The sequence below is a fragment of the Myiozetetes cayanensis genome, unplaced genomic scaffold (genome assembly GCF_022539395.1).
Source record: "Myiozetetes cayanensis isolate MyiCay16 unplaced genomic scaffold, myiCay2020 scf5-8, whole genome shotgun sequence".
In the NCBI taxonomy this organism is placed as follows: domain Eukaryota; kingdom Metazoa; phylum Chordata; class Aves; order Passeriformes; family Tyrannidae; genus Myiozetetes; species Myiozetetes cayanensis.
This window is the reverse complement of record NW_026087742.1, coordinates 7,960,627-7,978,363: the sequence shown is the minus strand read 5'-3', so window position 1 is coordinate 7,978,363 and position 17,737 is coordinate 7,960,627. Positions and strand designations below refer to the sequence as shown.

The window sequence follows — 17,737 nt, the reverse complement described above, 5'->3', positions numbered from 1 at the left end:
TGTGGAGAACAGAGGTCTAGAAGCTCCTGTCAAAATTTCTCCAAAACCCGAGTTTAATAAAGGTTTTTTCCTCATCCTCCTCTCTCTGAGATCTACAGAGAATCCTACTAATCTATTAATTCTAACAATCTAATTAAAGCCTACTAATAATCTACCATGAGCATTCAAGATTTGTCATTCCATGTTTTTACAAGACTTTCTTTGTCCAGATATCTCTGTGAAGCTCAAGGATTGACAAGATCCCACGTACGTGGCATCTGTTCCAGTTCAGACGGAGGGCACTTCCACAATACTCACTAAAGGACCTGATCCCAAACCCAGCCAAATCCATGAGGATTGCTCTTTTGTCTTTATTAATAGACCACAAATTTGAAAGCTTGCAGTCACTTCTACTGAATTTAAAGAGACAGAAAAAAAGTTAGTTTAAGTTATTAAAATATTCTGCTGTATGTTAAACTTACAGGTTTTTTGTTTTGTTTGGGTTTTTTGGTGTTTTGTCAGGGTTTTTTGTTAGTTTGTTTTTTGTGGGGTTTTTTGTTTGCTTGGGGTTTTTTTGTTGTTTTCTTTTTTACAAACTGGTAACTTAAAAACATTTTAAAGACTTAACTGAAAACACAGAGCTCAACATAAGCATCTAAACATGACATGGCATCAGTTAATGCCATGTTTTCTTAGATCAGTGCACTTTAAAATCAGCTATCAAGTTTTTCAGCTTTTAAATATGCAGAGCAACTGGAAAGAACGAAGAAAAAAAAAAAACCACATCTTTCCCAGATAATGTTCAATCCCTGATTAAATAAAGATGTGCCAAGGCAGAGATACTTTATGCCTCAGGAGACAGCCATAGTGGAACTGTGAGTGTATTTTATATGTGAATTAGAGGTAAGATGTAATGACATGAGATGAAAGGCTCAGCCGTGATTTTAATAAAGGGGGGAGACAGTACATCCCTGTGGACCCCGTATGCAAAAGAGTGAGACTCGACAAGAATATGTGAAAAGATTCAGCAGAAACTACAACAAATGTTTCAAAGTTATGAGACCGCCATTAAAATTCATCACATTTTACCAAGAGCTGAGTATTCCAGTTCTGAGGGGAAGCTTTAGCACATTTCTGATAGGTTTAATTTCACATGACAGACTATGTCATCAGGAAGCTGGGAACAATTTTCAAATTTTAGGTAAGATGGAAATGGAGAGTTTGAAACCACAAAATTTCATTTTTTAAGGGTTTCAAATAACATGATCTAAAAATAATCTCATTAAATTTGTTATTTTAAAAGCATGTTTTTTATTGAAATAAGATAACACAGTTTAGTGGTACCATGATGACAGATATTTTAGCTGTTTAATGCTTTTAACAATCCTCAGGAAAAGCTGTTACCTATTGCTCTACTGATATTTTGTATGGCTACAGCAGAATTCTAAAGAACCATTATTTCTTTTTCCCCCATTAAATTAAGGGAAAAGTCTGAGATTTTGCACAGGTATTTTGCTCTTTCTGTGCATTGGAGAAAAAAAAAATAAGAGAAGATATGCCTTTGTAAGGAATAGACATGAAAAGAGCAAAATGAATGGGATGAACTGCTTAAAGGAAAAAAAAATAATCCTGCTTTATTTGATCTTTTGTGATAATCACACTCCTGGCACCCCGCCAGCGAGGCTGAGCATGCTGATGTCTGGCCAAGTACAGTAATCTCTTGGTTCAAGTCTGAGGTCTGTGATGAAAATTACAAAGCAGGGACAAAAAAAAAAATCAAAATGCCACCTGTGATTTTATTCTGAAGCTAATTTGATGGAAAAGGTAATACAATGCAAACAGTCTTTTTAGGGGAGACTACAAAACTAGGACTAAATTGAAACCAATGCAAGTGGATGGAGGTAGCTATCATGCAAATACATTTGGATCTGCAGGCGTTCCTTTTAAAACGAGCAGTAGATGTCTTTGTGACAGGTAAATTGCTTTGAGATTATGTTTGAAGTCTGAGGTCAAACTTTTAAAATGATAATTTTAACTTACATCTTCCTTTATTCTGGAGTCTTTTTGCATTTGAAGCCAGCAAAACCAGGAGGGGGGAAAAAAAATAACAATTCATTTCCTTAATTTATTTTCAGTGAACCACCATTCTTTACAGGTGAACAAATCCTTGAGGAAAACCTTTTCCTTTCTCTTTTCATTCAGTAGTCTATATCTAAGAAGAATTGCATAGCCACAAAATTCTGCATGCACAATGTATTCAACTCAGAAAGTCAGCCATTGAAATCTTCTGCATTATTATTCAGATTCAAAGCAGAAAAAAACAACCACCAAAAATCAGCATGTACCTTTCCTCCCCACCCCCCACAGTTACTGTGTTTTCCTGAACGATTGTACATCATTAGCAGCATGGATCAAAGGTTGTTTGGATTTTTCTTTACAAACATTAGAGATTTTACAGATTTATTCTTAAAAAAGCCAAACCCAATAAACAACACAACAAAACACTGCTTTGTTTCCTCTGTGTTACTTTGACAAAAATCCACTGTTTGATGAAGTGATACAGGCTAACTATTTACCACCACCTTCTCTATAAAGCTGGGTAGTATCTTGCCATTTTTATGCACATTTGCTACTCCTTCCTGCACTAGTAACGATTGCTGCACACAAGCACCAGGACAATCCCCGATCTCTAGGGCCTCACTGAAACACTGCATTTCAGCATTTCACAGTTGCTGCTATTTTGCTCCTTCTTCAGGAAGGTTCTCTATAGATTTCCAATTCTCTTTGATGTTCAAGTCTGTTTCTGCACTCTCTTCCCTCCACCAACAATGCTAATCAAAGGAATGCTTTAATGGTCGCCGTAACCTTCTCCTACTTATATTTTCATGCTACGCCTTTTCTATAATTTCCTTTGCAATCAATAAAGCAACTGATTGCAGCATAAACAATACAATTAAATTATTAAATTCTGCGTGTTGCAGATGCAGATATGCTCATAAATTTCCCAACTCCACACACACACATACACACACACACATTAACACACCAAGAGAGAACTTCAGGTATGCTCATGCACATATCATGACTCATAGAAACATGAACACTTATGTTTAAACAAAAGGTACCTACCTGGAACGAGCTGGCCCAGTAACTGATGGCATCTGGAAAGGCTGAATACAGCTACTATGACCAAAAAAGGATAATGTTTCCATATCATGATGTGTCCTTCCTCACATTACACCAGCTCGGCAGCGCTAACGTAAACGTCACCTGCAACACACAATGGAAATAAGAACAGAGGAATTAATGATAAATTTAAGGTACTTCCAAATATTTTTGTCCAGTGTAACTCTATGAAGTCTGCTGGTTTCAATACAGTTTTAGCTATTTAAATACTGTTAAATTATCGAGCAACCAAGCAGTTGCAAACCACAACCAGAAAATTAACTATCCTTGCGGAGTAGACAACCCCAAAACAGATGTTTTAAAGGAGGACACGAGGAGCCCCATAGTGCACATGTGTATTTTAGAGTATTGCATGTTGTTTGGTTAAGTTATTAAGGAAATTGCTTCACTTCAGCAAGATAATGAAGTGCATGTTTGATCCATCTCAGTGCAAGGAAATAGTTAAACCCTTGCATAAGTTGAAAATGTTTTAATGTTATTCAGCTTTACTATGAAAGCAGGGTTAAAGCTTTCTACCAGTCCCCTTATGACATGATGTTTTGCTGAATAGTATTAGGGAAAACTTTACCCATTAATAACTTCAACAGTTAAGACAACTTTTCAATGAGTTTTTATGTTCTCAAAGGCTAAAAATGTTCATCCAGCTGGCAGAAAAATGAAATCTTATGAAAGAAAGACAACATTTTGAATGGAAAAGTTTCTCAAAAATCAAAACATTTATCAAAATACAACCCTTAAACTCATTTTTCTGACCACCACACCTATAGGTTAACAAGCATTCACAACTCCACCAGTGCTGAAAAGTTATCTCTGCTCATACTATTTTTTTTGTCACACTTCAGCTACATTAGTACTTAGTATGGACTTTGCCAGAAATCACAGAATCACTGAATTGGTTGGAAGGGACCTCTGGACATCATCTAGTCCAACCCCTCTGGCAAGGGAGAGTCACACAGGAATGCATCCAGGTGGGTTTTAAATTTGTCCAGAGAGGGAGATCCTTGTTCACAGCACACTAGCCTGTTCAAAATGCCTTTCTTTATAAGTTTCTAAGAAACATATGGTGTATTTTAGATGATCATAGGTTTCTAAAAAACAGACTTTTTTTAGACAATCCAATTAACACACATGATCTGTAAACCACATGTATATTTTTGTTTTGAGTAGTTTATTTGGGGGGAGGTAGTTTGAGTGGGGTTTTTGATTGTTTTTTTAGAAGGTTTTTATCTCAATACAAGCCAAGATGCCCGTGAATGCAATGTTCCATATATTGCATGGTATCTGGGGTTCATATCAAGACCTTGGGGACAAAAGAGATGCTATTCCAAGTGCCTGTCGAGTTATGAGATGTGCACAACTTCCTGAACCTAATCAACAACCAGAAACCATGGGATGCATGCTGACACATCAAACTCCACTCCAGCAATCAGTAACTATATCAGACCTTAATAACATTACAACTGCACTTCTTGTTTCTCTCTCCTTGTACTTTTTCCCCTTGTAGTTAAGAATGTATAACCAGTTTGGATTGTGACTCCTATATTACTAAATGCCAGCAGACAGAATCAGAACAGTGAAGAAAACTATAGTGCCACCAGTCACTTGATCAATCTGTTGAGACAGAGAATTTTCAGATGTAAACCTAATACATATTTAATAAGTACAGATAGAAGACTTGCATCATTACTGGGAGCATTCAGTGTCACACAACACTTTTGAATGTTCAAAAATGCATAAATAAGTTAAATCTGAACAGATTCAATCCCCTACACATGCTGCATTTTGTGTTTGCTTCTTGTGTTATACCTCTGCTTCTATTATCTTAGCAACCAGAATTAATAATATTTCATTTCCTACTACTCTTACCTGAATCCTACAAAATTTTATTTTTTTTTCTCCTTTCTTCTGCACTGCACACAAAACCCCCAAGTTCCTTCTACTCCCATTCTTTTAATTTCCCTCATCACTTGTGTGGTTGCTCTTGTGTTGCAAAAACCTTGACAGCTCTTAATGGCAGAGTTAATGGCAATTAATGGCCAAGGTGCTACATGCTGCTCTAAACTATTTGTGATATGCCTCCAAGAATGAAGCGAGGATTTGTCAGCTCAGGCCTTTAGGTGATCAGTCTCTTTCTCTGTACAGTAATACAACATTTATTAACGTGTAATAAAACTATTTACTACTTTGGTTTCACGCTCTCACAGTTGCTTCATCTTTACTTTCTGCTGCAAATACAAGACTGAGTATTGTTTTTAATGACAAGTTAATGAGGCAGCCCTTCAATTTTGCTTCACTAAACAAAAATAAAATTAAAAAACCCCAAAAAACCAGAACAAAACCCGAAATGAAAAAATAACATTTTCATTTAAGGTATTACTTTGGCATTACAATATGAGGTGAAGGAACACTGAGATGAAAGAAGGAGGGGGGATAAGAGGTGCTCCAGGTGCCAGAACAGAATACCCTGCATGCCGTGGAGGGGACCACACTGGAGCAGGTGCCCACACTACAGCCCATGGAGGACCCCAGGCTGCAGCAGGTGGATGTTCCCTGGAGAACACTGCAGCCCATGCAGGAGCAGATTTACCCTGAGGGACTGCAACCCATGGGAAGTAATCACACTGGAGCAGGGAAAAAGTGTGAGGAAGAAGGAGGAGAGGCGTAGAGGAGCTGTTATGGACCAACCACAACCTCCCATTCCCCATCCCCCTGCCCCACTGCAGCACTCCAGTGAAAGGCAGGGTAGCATAGGTAGAAGAGTTGAGGATGAAGCAATGGAGTTGGGCCTCGAAAAAAACAGCGTGTGTGTGTGTTGTTTTAATTTTTGTCCTTTTTTTGCAGTATCCAACTCTGTTTTAATCAGAAATAAATTTTGCTCTTTAGCCAAGGTTAACTCACCCCAACCATAAAGTTGCAAGGGAGAGATGAGTCCCAGCAACATACTTTATGGCACTCACCCTCTCTGTGAAGGCATCCCAGGCATGAATCCAACATTTTTGTCTTTCCATGCCTCTCTCTTCCATTTACTTAATCAGTAGACTATGACTGCTTTTTAATCTCTTTGTATGTGATAAAGCTCCCTGTGGAGCCCTGATCATGACTGCTTGGCTGTTTTGTTAAAACCTTTTCTGCCCTCTAATTCTGCTTGTGGCTTATGTTTGAAATATAATAATTCTAAAACCTGAAATTATTCCAGTGTTATTAAAAATATTATTCTTACAGAAAATTTCAGTGAAGATGGCTTTAATTAAGCCAAATAATTTTAATATGTAAACAAAACTCTTCAGTTTACAATTTAAAAACAGTTCCTGTAGATATTCCTTGCAAACAATCCTGAATAGGGGGCTAATTCTCTATATTTGGGGTATAGTGCTTCTGAAAGAGTAGCACTGATCACAGAAAAGATAAAGCAGAAAGAGTGTCATCAGAATGGAAAATGGTTTTCAGACAGCAGTGGAGCTCAACAAAAGAGAAACAAGGTCTTCCTCATCATCATCTGCTGCCACTGCACCGCAATTCTGGTACTACACTGCATTGGGGGAAACCCACAGAAGTGTAATCACAACAAAGGGATTCAGCTGGCAATTTAAAGCATTGTTTCCCTTAGTACATGCTAAAAGCCCATGAAATACCTGCCAGGTGCATTTAGAACTTCTATGGGTGTACAACTTTCCCAGTGTCATAACCTTACCTTTTTGACTACAATAACTGAACCCAGGGTTTGTGTTTGGCCCATCTCTGCAATTAATCTTTCTGTGTCTGATCTCCAAGACTAATACTGCAGAATAAGGACTGGCACTAATTAGATGTTGCCAGTGACAGAAGAAGGATGCACTCACCATACACTCTTCAGGTGGTCCGAGACCTCACTGAACTCCACCTCAAATAACCACAGACCTACCCCAGAACGTGCAAGGAAAGGTTCAGGTCTAACATGGTATCCAGAGTGCACAATGAAGACAAACACTGCCTTCTCTATGACATTACAATCATTAAAGAATCAATGGTAAATTAAACTGCACAAACCCAGAGGGGAAAGAAGCACTATGGTAAATGAAGGGAAAGGGTCTAATCAATTATTTTTTCCACTTTTAAAGTATAGTGCTATTTATCAGTATAGCCAGTGCAAAAGCAAAGACACTGAGACAAGACCAAAACCAGTGCTGGTTTTATTTTCATCGCTTTTTCTTTTTGAATTTAATAATTATTGATGTTTCTCTTAAAAACAGTAACCAGCTTCCTAAAACTAGATTTTGGCAGTGTGTTGAGTGGAAAAAAAAAAGGACACAAAAGTTAGGTAATTAAGACTATAACTTGGAAAAATAACTTCCCTTTATAATATCTGTACACTTTGGTAAACATTATGTTAAAAAAAGATTGGTTACCTACAAGAGGAGACAGAATTTTGATTTGCCATGTACCCAAAGGCCATTTTGGAGTGAAGTGGCAAAATTTCACTGAAAAGAGGAAAAAAAAAGTTCCTTTTGAAACAATGTTAACTAATTTGGAAAGCAGAGCTTTTAAAAGCTTTGTTAGGCCTCTTGATAGTGGATGGTTCTTCCTCTACTTTCAATCCTTCTGTCTACTAGTAGGACACCCAGTTAGCTGGTCACTTCTGTTTAGACTGACACTACTTCTTAACTTACTCCTCCTGTGCATTATCATCAGTATAGTTGTATATCACTGAAATTAGGAAGTTCCCTCTGCTATTTTAAACATCCTGTCTTTGTTAAACTAAATTTATTTGAAATTCCAGCAGGATGGGAAGGAAGAACTGCCATACATTGTCTCAAGTGTTTCCATTTAGAAGCAAAAATGACAAGGGTTTGATGAACTAGGGAAAAAAAAGTCTGGCCAGCTCCTCTTCTGTTATAAAGGAAATCAACTCTGCTAAGATCAAAGTAGCTCAAAAATTATAAATCTATTTAAACAGAGTAGTTATCAGTATAGCACATCTATGGATCTGGACTGTAATCCTTTCAGTGACAGAATGTTTTAGCAGACATTCATGAAGCTCACCTTATTTAATCTTTTAGTATTCCCAGACATTAGCTTTTTTAGAACCAATTGTTAGGTCAGTTTTAACAATTATGATGCAAGATTCACACTTTACTTACTTTAAGCTCTGGTTTGCCTTTTTTTTTTTAATGTGGTGAGAAACTCAAGAGTAAAATAATTATTATTGATAAGAATAATAATGCATCGAATGTGCTCAATTTACATTTCCAAGCTGGGAGATGACAAACTTACATGTAAAACAGTCTTACCCAGATTTTAACTAATTCGATTTCTGTATGGTATATTTACAGCCTAAGCAGTACCACAGGAATAGTTCACCTAGTGCAAGTCAAAGAAAAATAAAAAAGCTGCATCCATACTCATCCCCTTGTACTTGAAAACTGTAGTAGCATTATCAGCCTCACAAATGTGGTATGTGACATAAACTGTAGCCTAAACCCTAAACACTCCCCACTATGCTGCCTGCAAATCAAAGCTCAGCTTTTTCTCCCATCAGCCTCAGTCTCATAAACAATCTCCCTACCAGGAGTTCTGCTCATCTCTAACGTTTCCTTCATGTCTGACCATACAAACCCAGATTAATCTTGGTTAGTGGACAACTTGAACAAAACAACTTTCCTCAGGAAGGAGTACATAAGCGAGGCAGTGAGCAACAGAACATGATTTCTGTGTAAGGAAGCAATACATTTATAATGCAGTGAATGTGCAGTGCAAGGTAAGGAGCATGAAGTGGAGTGCTAAGGAGTGTAAATGGAATGGAAAAAAAAATTGTCCTATGAATTGTATTATCTGTGTCTGGTTTTTTAAAAATATTCTTCAGGTACATAAAAAATAATTTCACTTGTGGGGGTTTGTTTGTTTGTTTTTGGTTTTTGTTTGTTTGTTTGTTTTCCAGAAACATACATATAGAAGTATGTGACTCAAAAGAAAAAAAAAAAAAGAAGAACAGGTCAGATAGGGCTCTTCCTTTTAAGGGGTATCACTCAACAGCATCAGAATAGAATCACAAACTTCCCAAACAATCAGTCCTAGAAGATTCCTTAGGTCTCCAGATTCTCCAGTCTGTTTATGTACCATGTTCCCCCCTACCACCACTGCCATTCACACTGTGGCTCCCTTGCAGCAGGAAAGGTGAGTTAGCATCCATTCCTTATTAGATGGCACTAAGTAAAAATCAGCTCAGTGCAAACACTAAACACAAAGGACTAGAAGGAAGAAAATGCTGCAGAGAGATTTTTGCCTTAGTCTTTAGGAAGAAATTGGGGCTGCTCGAGAAATCTGACAGTGCTCTGCAGGCCCCTGCCCCTGCCTGACCCCCAGACTGCTGGTCTCTCTCAAGGACTCAAATTAGGTTACCCAGCACTTACTGCTCTGTGTATTTGCTGCCTGCTCTGTCAGGAGCAATAGAGGCACTGTCTGAGCAGGCAGGGTTGGGGTTAGGGAAAAACAAAGCCTGGAGGTCAGTCTGACAAGGTCTATGAAAGGCAGCAAGACTAACCTCTGAGAGTACATAATCAGCGAAAAGACCAGGGAAAATGAGGTGCAGGAGCTGAAGACAAAGGACATGAAAAAGGCTGAGGTATTTGAAGACTTGCTCTCAGTGGAGGCCGATCAGGTTAGGAAGCACTTAAACCACCTGTAGCCACACACCCCAGTCCCTGGGACCTGACAGGATGCACCCATGAGAGCTGAGGGAGCTGGCCAACATCACTGCAAGGTGACTCCCTGATTAGCTTTGAAAAGTTGTGAGGATCAGGAGAGGTTCCTGAGAACTGGAAGGAAACAAGTGTTGTTCCTATCTTGAGGATGAAGGAGCCAGGGAAGAGCAGGCCTGTCAGCATCCCTGAGAAGGCGGTGGATGAACCTATTCTGGAGACCATCTCCATACACATGGAAAGACAAGAAGGTGATCAGGAGTAGTCAACAAGGTTTTATAAAGAAGAAACCATGTTTAACCAACCTTAAAGCTTTCTATGATGAGATCACTGGCTTAGTAAATAAAGGGAGTAAATAAAGAGAGACCAGTGATGCTGCTTATCTTGACTATAAGAAGGCCTTGGACGCTTTCTTCCATTAGAGATATTCATAGAGAAGCTGATGAAGCACAAGCTAGAACAGCAGAGAGTGAGGTGGACTGAAAACTGGCTGAACTGTCAGGTTTAAAGGATTATTATCAGCATCACAAAGTCCAGCTAGAGACCAGTCCCTTGTGTTACACCCCAGGGGTTGCTACTGGTTTGACATCTTTACCAGTTACCTGGACAGGAAGACAAGTACACCCTCAACAAGTTTGCAGATGACATAAAACTGGGTGGAGTCACTGATACACCAGATGGTTGCACCACTATCCAGAGTTCAGCAAAGGTAAATCCCAAATCTGGCACTTGGTGAGAAACAATCCAAGGCACAGGTACACACTAGAGGCCAACTGGCTGGAAAGCAGCTCTGCCAAGAGGGACCCAGGGCTCCTGCTGGGCAAAATGTTGAGTCCGTGCAGCAAAGAAGGCCAAAAGTATCCTGGGCTATTCTGGGAAGAACACTGATAGCACGTGGAGAGATTCTGTCCTCTCTCTCTCCTCAGCACTGGTGAGGCCACACCTGGAGTGCTGGGTCCAGTATTGAGTTTTCTTTCCAGTACAAGACTGACAGCAGAGAAAATTCAGCAGAGGGGCACAAAAATGATGAATGGGTAGGAGCAACAGTCATTTGGGGTAAGGCTGGGACTGTTCAGTCAACAGAAGTCCAAAGGGAGTCTGATTCATGTAGATAAATATTTGCTGTGATGGAATGAAAGAGCCAAGGTTTTGGCAGTGGTGCTCATTGACAGGACTAAAAGCAGCAATTGAAACACAGGAAATTCTACTTAAACATAAGAAAAAAACTTTTTTACTGTGAGGGTGAATGGACAGTGAAATAGGTAGCCCAGACAAATGAGGAGACTCCATCCTTATATGCAAAACCTGTCAGTCCCAGGCAACCTGCCCTGGCTGACCCTGCTCTGAGCAGGACATGGAACTAAATTATCTCCCCCCTTCCTCCCCTGTGATTATCCCACTTCCCTGTTTAAGGATCACAGCACCAAAATCAGAAATCCATATTCTGTTTTGGGAAATACGATATATAAAGTGTGTAGCACAGAAAAAGGGAAGGCTTCCCTGTCACTAAAAACTAGTCATAAAATGCTCAGAAGCTGTAGTGCAGGGTGACTAGAAAAGTTGGCAGCACCAAAGGATCCTGGGGCAGACTGGATGGAGAAAATATGCTCAGCATGTATTTTAGGGCTTAAAAGAAGAAAAAAAAGATATGGAAAAAAAAGTATAATTACTAGAATAATCATTTATCCTGCAGAAAAAGTCCTCAATTCATGGTAAAAAAAAAAATGGAAAGGAGGTTGACTGATGATTGAGAGGGTTTGTGATGATATTTTTGGGGGAATAACCTTATGATCCCACAGGGAAACAGAACATGCAGGCAGACAAACGCTTAAATATGCTGTGCAGTATTGTAAGCCATTGCCTGTCATCACTGTGCTTGTTATGTTCAGGCTGATTATTCCCCTGGAATGAAAAAATCAATTCTAACTTGCAAACTATTATTTTGCACAGACCCGCAGTACTGCAGATTTTGTTCTCTATTTTATATTCAGTGACTCTCAGGGGAGCAATCAGAGGCCAAAAGGTAATTGGTAACAGTCACCAGTGAATTCATTGGACAAAACTTTCCTCAAATCCAGAAGGTGATTTCATTCTGTTAATTAGCCTTTTTTTGCTGAAACTGCTGATATAGCTAAAAGCTGTGGGGAGAGAATGGAGAAGTGAAGACATTTGAATCATCGCTCTCAATAAGCTGTTCAAGGGAGCAAGAGGGAAAAGACTTTAAGGTCTTAGCTAAAAGCTTTACAGTGCAGGATAGTCTGTGTGAGTGCACACACACACAAGAGCCTGTGTGAGAGGATGTAGCTTTATAGACATTTCTAATCTAATAAAATTTACTTTTGCTTCACACCTACAGAAAAGCAACACATTAGGTTGTTCTTCCCATATGTAACCAGCCTGGCATAATTCATGCTCATAGAGCACAGAATTTCACTATAATTAAAAAAACCTGCCAAAGGAGCAGAACTACCGTCAGCAACAGCTTCAACTGACTCACTCCATGAAACTCTAAAATAACATATTTTTGAAACATTTGTTAGGGGCTCTTTTTTTAATTCAGTTTTGTATTTTTCAAGATTCTATTCCCTGCAATCAACCCGGGCCTCCTTTTTTTGCGTAATAAGGCACCATGTCTTAATAAGGGCAAGCAAATGGAAAGCAAATCCTTTAGTAATAGGACTTGAGAAAACCCTAAGTGAAAATGGATGGAACTCAGAGGTGGATTTGGATGCGGTACCATATACAAAACCAGGTATAAAGCAGGGAGGGGAAAGAAAAAAACAAGAATTCTTGGTTAGTAGTTGGATCACTAATTGGGGCAGGGTATCTGCAAAGAAATTACATATAATCATGAGATTAAAAATTATAACAAAATTTATGGATTATCTATGAGGTTGCTATCTTTTACATGCTTTGCCTTGTTTTGGTGAGATTTTTCCTTTTCTGTGATTCAATAACGAGGAAATAAAACTTCAACATGATTCTGAACCCAAATTACAAGACTGACAAATATCACATATCAGTTTATACCTACTCAGAAGAAAGCAACATGTATGATATGAAATAATTTTCTCATTGCTTTTCAAGTCTGGAAGTTTCTCAAGTCACAAGTCTCCTACTTGTGAATGTCAGGAAGAAACAGGTATTCTACTCCTATTATATCAGATGCTTCCACCTTTCAGTTCTACAAACTTCTCTTGCACTTATATTATACAAGAAATAAGTACCTTTCGTTTACTTAAAAAGGTTCCCTTAAAGATGCCACCTTTTCAAAATAATCCCAATTTATGAAAAATTCAGTAACAGTGGAACATGTCCTGGGTTTTCCAACAGATAAATTTTAAGCCCTGGCCCAATGTTAAAGAGTTTGTGCTTTTTAAAAATACAACCAAGGAATGATTTAAATAAAGCAAAAACTTTCTCCTGTCTTATATTACTAATGCATTATCTCTTTTTGTCCCTTGGAATATTAAATCAAAAACTCTCAAGAGACTGTTTGGGAAAAAAAATGGGAAATGTATCTGTTGCAGACTTCCCAGTATGAAATGCCATGTTTCCAAATGGTTGTTCTAGAACTACATACTCATCACTTTTTTAACAGGGAAAAAAATTTAGTGATGCCTTGATGTAATTAATAATTTCTTGATTTGTAAGAAATGTTGTCAGTGTTCCAACGCTATTAAATAGTGGACATTTAAAGAAGTAAAGCAGTTTTGTCAAAAGTACTTCCAAACAGATTCACTTTGGAAAAGAAACAGCATTTGATAGAAAAATAATCTGGTGTCTGAAAGATTAAAAAAAAAATTCCTTTGCATTTTCGCTCCACTGTTACACCTGATCTAAAAAAGCAAGGGTTTTTCAAAGACATTTAGCTTTAAACATTCATAGTATCTTTGAATGTCCTCAGCAGCACCAGAAAAGAGGGATTCAATTTTCAAAGATAATTGTGTCAGATAACTGTCTCATCCCTTTTCAGAAACAATCTGATAAATACCTAATTACCAGCCAAGTGATTTCAGAGCCACACAGCTGGGCCTAAGAAAAGGCTACAGGGAATGACAAGGTCCCTTAAAGCCATCGAGAGCAAGAGGCATTTGGTTTGTGAATTACTTCATTTATTCAGCTGATAAAATGTATGGGAAGTCCCCAGAGAAAACAAAATACTCATAAAATTTTGAAATAATAAATAGAACCAATATTTAATCAGAGAAGGAAAATATTTTCAAATAAAACAAGATTGAGTACTACAGAACAATTATATTCCAAAATCCACAAAGGTAATCATTCCAGCCCTTAAACCTACTAATTTTTCCTGAAAGCATTTGTACACTACTCAGTCTAATCTTGTCTCATGTTGATACATAATGCTGTTAAGGAAATTAGTTTTATAGTAATTTATATTGCAATTGTGATCTTAAAAAATTATAGTCTTAGTTTTTGAACACTGGTGAAAATTTCTAAATTCCTTCTAGTTTGACAGTTATCTCACCCTTCTTGAAAGAACTGGTAATCTAGTTTTCCTTTCTAAAAATACAGAGTAGTTTTACTTTATCTTCACTAATTAAAACCCCCCACAGGTGTAGGTAGCACCTCAGATTTCAGTGAATCTTTTTAAATTCTATGTTGTAAAAGCCAATCCTGTAATCTTGCTGAATTCCTTGTGCTTGGAGAAGCGTTGGCCCCTACTACATATCCGAAATGTTAATGGATCGGAGAGCTTGAAATATCAAAGTAATGATGCAGAGTTCAGAATCACAGATGGGAAGGAGAAGATTACTGATAATGCTTCCACAATATTAAGTTGACCAAATTATGCATTCCTCAGGCTTTATGAAATACGTGTTTGCATTTTGAAAAATGCAACAGATCCGGGGTGGTAATCTCAAAAGTACACATTTTTGACCTAACTCTGCTCCCGCACTGGAGCAAATTGATTGGAATTTTGCAAATGCGGTGAAATAGGGATGGATCTATGCAATTCTGTAGATGTCTCTCACTCAGTTAAAAGTAAGGACACAAAAAGTTGTTCCGTATGCGTACCAGAGAGGTGAGTCAATGGCTATTGAGCAATGTGGGGGATTAGGCTGTCCAGGGAAATGGTGGAGTCATTGGAGGTATTTAAAAGACACATGGATTTGGCACCCAGGGTCATGGTTTAGTGGTGAACTTGGCAGTGCTGGGTTAACAGTTGGACTCTACAATCTTAGGGGTCTTTTCCAATCTAAACAATTCTACAGTTCAAGAACAAAGATTTCAACTAAGCCGGTTGCCTTTACTCTGAATTCGCACAGTAGTGATCACACAGTCAAGAACAGAGGGGAGGTTTTAAAACCTGTTCCTTTCAGATTCTCAGCTAGTAAGTTACAGCATTTCTGCACGAGTCATTATTCACACTGCACATAAACATGAATTAAAGGTGTCTGAGAAGAGCTGACACTCCACTAGCATTTAAGTTCCAGCAGTCAGGCGTGCATATTGAGTGGGGCATGCAGCAAAAGGTCCTGGGGTTTTGCTTGTCTGAAAATTAAGGCTTGGCCCCAGGTCACAGCTTTGCCATAACCAGTGTTGTGAAACTGTTTAAATATGGAAGTAAAATTCCTGGATAAATTCTCCTGCCAGCTACATCAGAGCAAAGAAAGACCTCAGTGCGAGTCACTCACTGCAATAAAAAACCCAGACTCCAGCGCATGGTGAAAGCTTTGTGTTCCTCTAACCTTCAAACTGCTTAAGCTTCTATCTATGATTAGATGATTTATCTATCAAAAATTTAAAACTCTATGAAATAAAAAAAGGAATTCTAAACAAAGTCTCAGTGCACAAAGCAAAACAGCGTATGCTTTTGACTGCAAAGCTATGAAACAATAAGCATTTTGGGACTGTGAGCTGCAGCTTCTGCAGCACAAGGCTTGCCAGAATTCTTTACTTGTTGAGATTCAACTTGAAGGGAAAGACAAAATAGCTTGGCTTTTGCCCTTAATAAGAACAAGAGCAATTAGAAAGGATTTGCAGATCCTGCCCCACCAACAGTCCTTCTCAGAGACAGAAATTCATGTCAGGATTCAAAGAACATTCAGCTCTCCCCTAGAGCGCATTCAGCCTTCGGGGGTCACCAGCAAAGGTGAAGTTTATACAATACAAGGACTTTCAACCTTGTCTGCTTCTTGGTTAAATAGACCTGTGTGAAATGCTAACTCCTTGGGGAAAAGGAAGAAGATGCCAGCTTTCATGAGGCTTGCTGGAAGAGTGGCAGAATCCCTTTGAAACTGAGACTGATCTGATAAGGTCGTTATGGTTGTTAATAGCAACTCTTTCCTCTGCTTCTTAGGAGGGGACTGTGGCATTTAGTGGTAGTTCAGGGCAGCCAGCAGCAGAGCTGTCACTGCAGGGCAGTGTCAGGGACTGGCTGGAAAGCCCTGTTCTATCCATATCCCAGCAGGTATAATAGCTTCTCCCTATGAGAAGGGTACTAATACCCCCTAGCCTTTCTGGAACCAAAGCTAGTAGCTTCCTGCTATGCCTCAGATTTGCCCATCTCACTGATTTTGCTCCCACTGGCTTTTAAACCAGTATCCACCATGAAGATTTAAAGTAAATGCATATCTACAGTTCCCAAGACTTTATATCTGTGAGTCAAGGGCAAAAATCCTCATGTCATCATTCCCAGCCCTAAGTGGAATGTAGGGAGGACTTAATCCTTACCTCTTCTGCCAGATTAAAGGGCCCATGTCTCCAGAGTGTTACCAGGGCAGAGACAGGCAGAGCAGTGAGTGCAGTGGTGGGCCTTAAAATACATGGGAGGGAATGAAAATGGAGATCTGGGATTATTTCAGAGAGAAAGTTTAGTGGATGCAGGACATGAATCTTTCTGATCGTTCTGGTCTTGCTGCTTTTGTTTCAGACTCCTATAAGGAGAACAGCCAACAGGGGCTGGGGGACCACAGACTACATGCAAGAAAGTGTTATGCTGTAAACCCTAATAATCCTCTGAGCATGCTTGATGGAAGTGATTTATTTAGTCTATGTGCTGTCAACAACCTATGAATGATTAAGGTACCACCAGCAAACTCCTCCCAGGAGTTCTTTGAAGCAGGAGGAAAGAGAATCTGAGGCTAGACCTGAAAAACCATTTTTAATATTTCTATGGAATTGAAGTCTCAGACAAAATATATTTAGAAATTGCACTCACTTGATCAACATCAGGATATGCAAAAGAAGGTTCCTTCATAATCTGAATGGTAATTTGAAAACCAAGATCCCTCCTAAAAAGAATATCATCCTCCTTGCTTTCTCCTTTAGGAAAGACTTTTACAGCATATTTTTAATCATTTCAGGGTCTATAGACAACAACAACAACACAAGTTCTGGAACACAGTTTAAGGTCTGAAGTTATCTGCTATAGAGCAAACAGTAGCAGAGAATTTAAATTGATAGACTGAATATTCTAACCCTGGAAAACTTCCCTTGTGGTGATGCTCCCAGACCATTAATTCTGCCTATTAGAAACACAGAAGCTGTTAGTGTCCATTAATGTATGAAGTAAACAACAGTGTGCTTTCTAAGCTCTGTTTCTAAGTACTACTGTAGAAAAGTAAATAAAAAGGATAAACCTTCTAAAAATGTCCTGACCAGGAAAGCATAACAGATATGGAAGTGACAGTGAAGGATTTACGTCTCAGAAAGGCTATCCAAACTTTTTATTTCCATGCAAAACTTGAAATAACATTTACACATGAGAGAAAACAAACGCATGTGTCTCAATAACAAATTCTGAAGTTTCAGCTCCCCAAATAGCACAGTAAACCAAAGCCTGGCAATAATTTTCATTCATATTTTCTCCTGTCAGTGCAATGCGCTTTCCTGAGAGAAAAACATTCAGCTCAAACAAAAGGGATTTGGTT

General features: G+C 38.6%; 1 protein-coding gene across 1 annotated transcript in view; it reads right to left on the bottom strand.

The window, feature by feature from the left end:
• Positions 1-17,737, bottom strand: part of ROBO1 (roundabout guidance receptor 1) — a 703,140-nt gene that overhangs the window by 608,949 nt on the left and 76,454 nt on the right. Inside the window, 1 exon segment of the mRNA XM_050332388.1 lies at positions 3,109-3,249. Coding sequence (XP_050188345.1) covers positions 3,109-3,196 — 88 coding nt within the window. The 5' untranslated portion in view covers positions 3,197-3,249.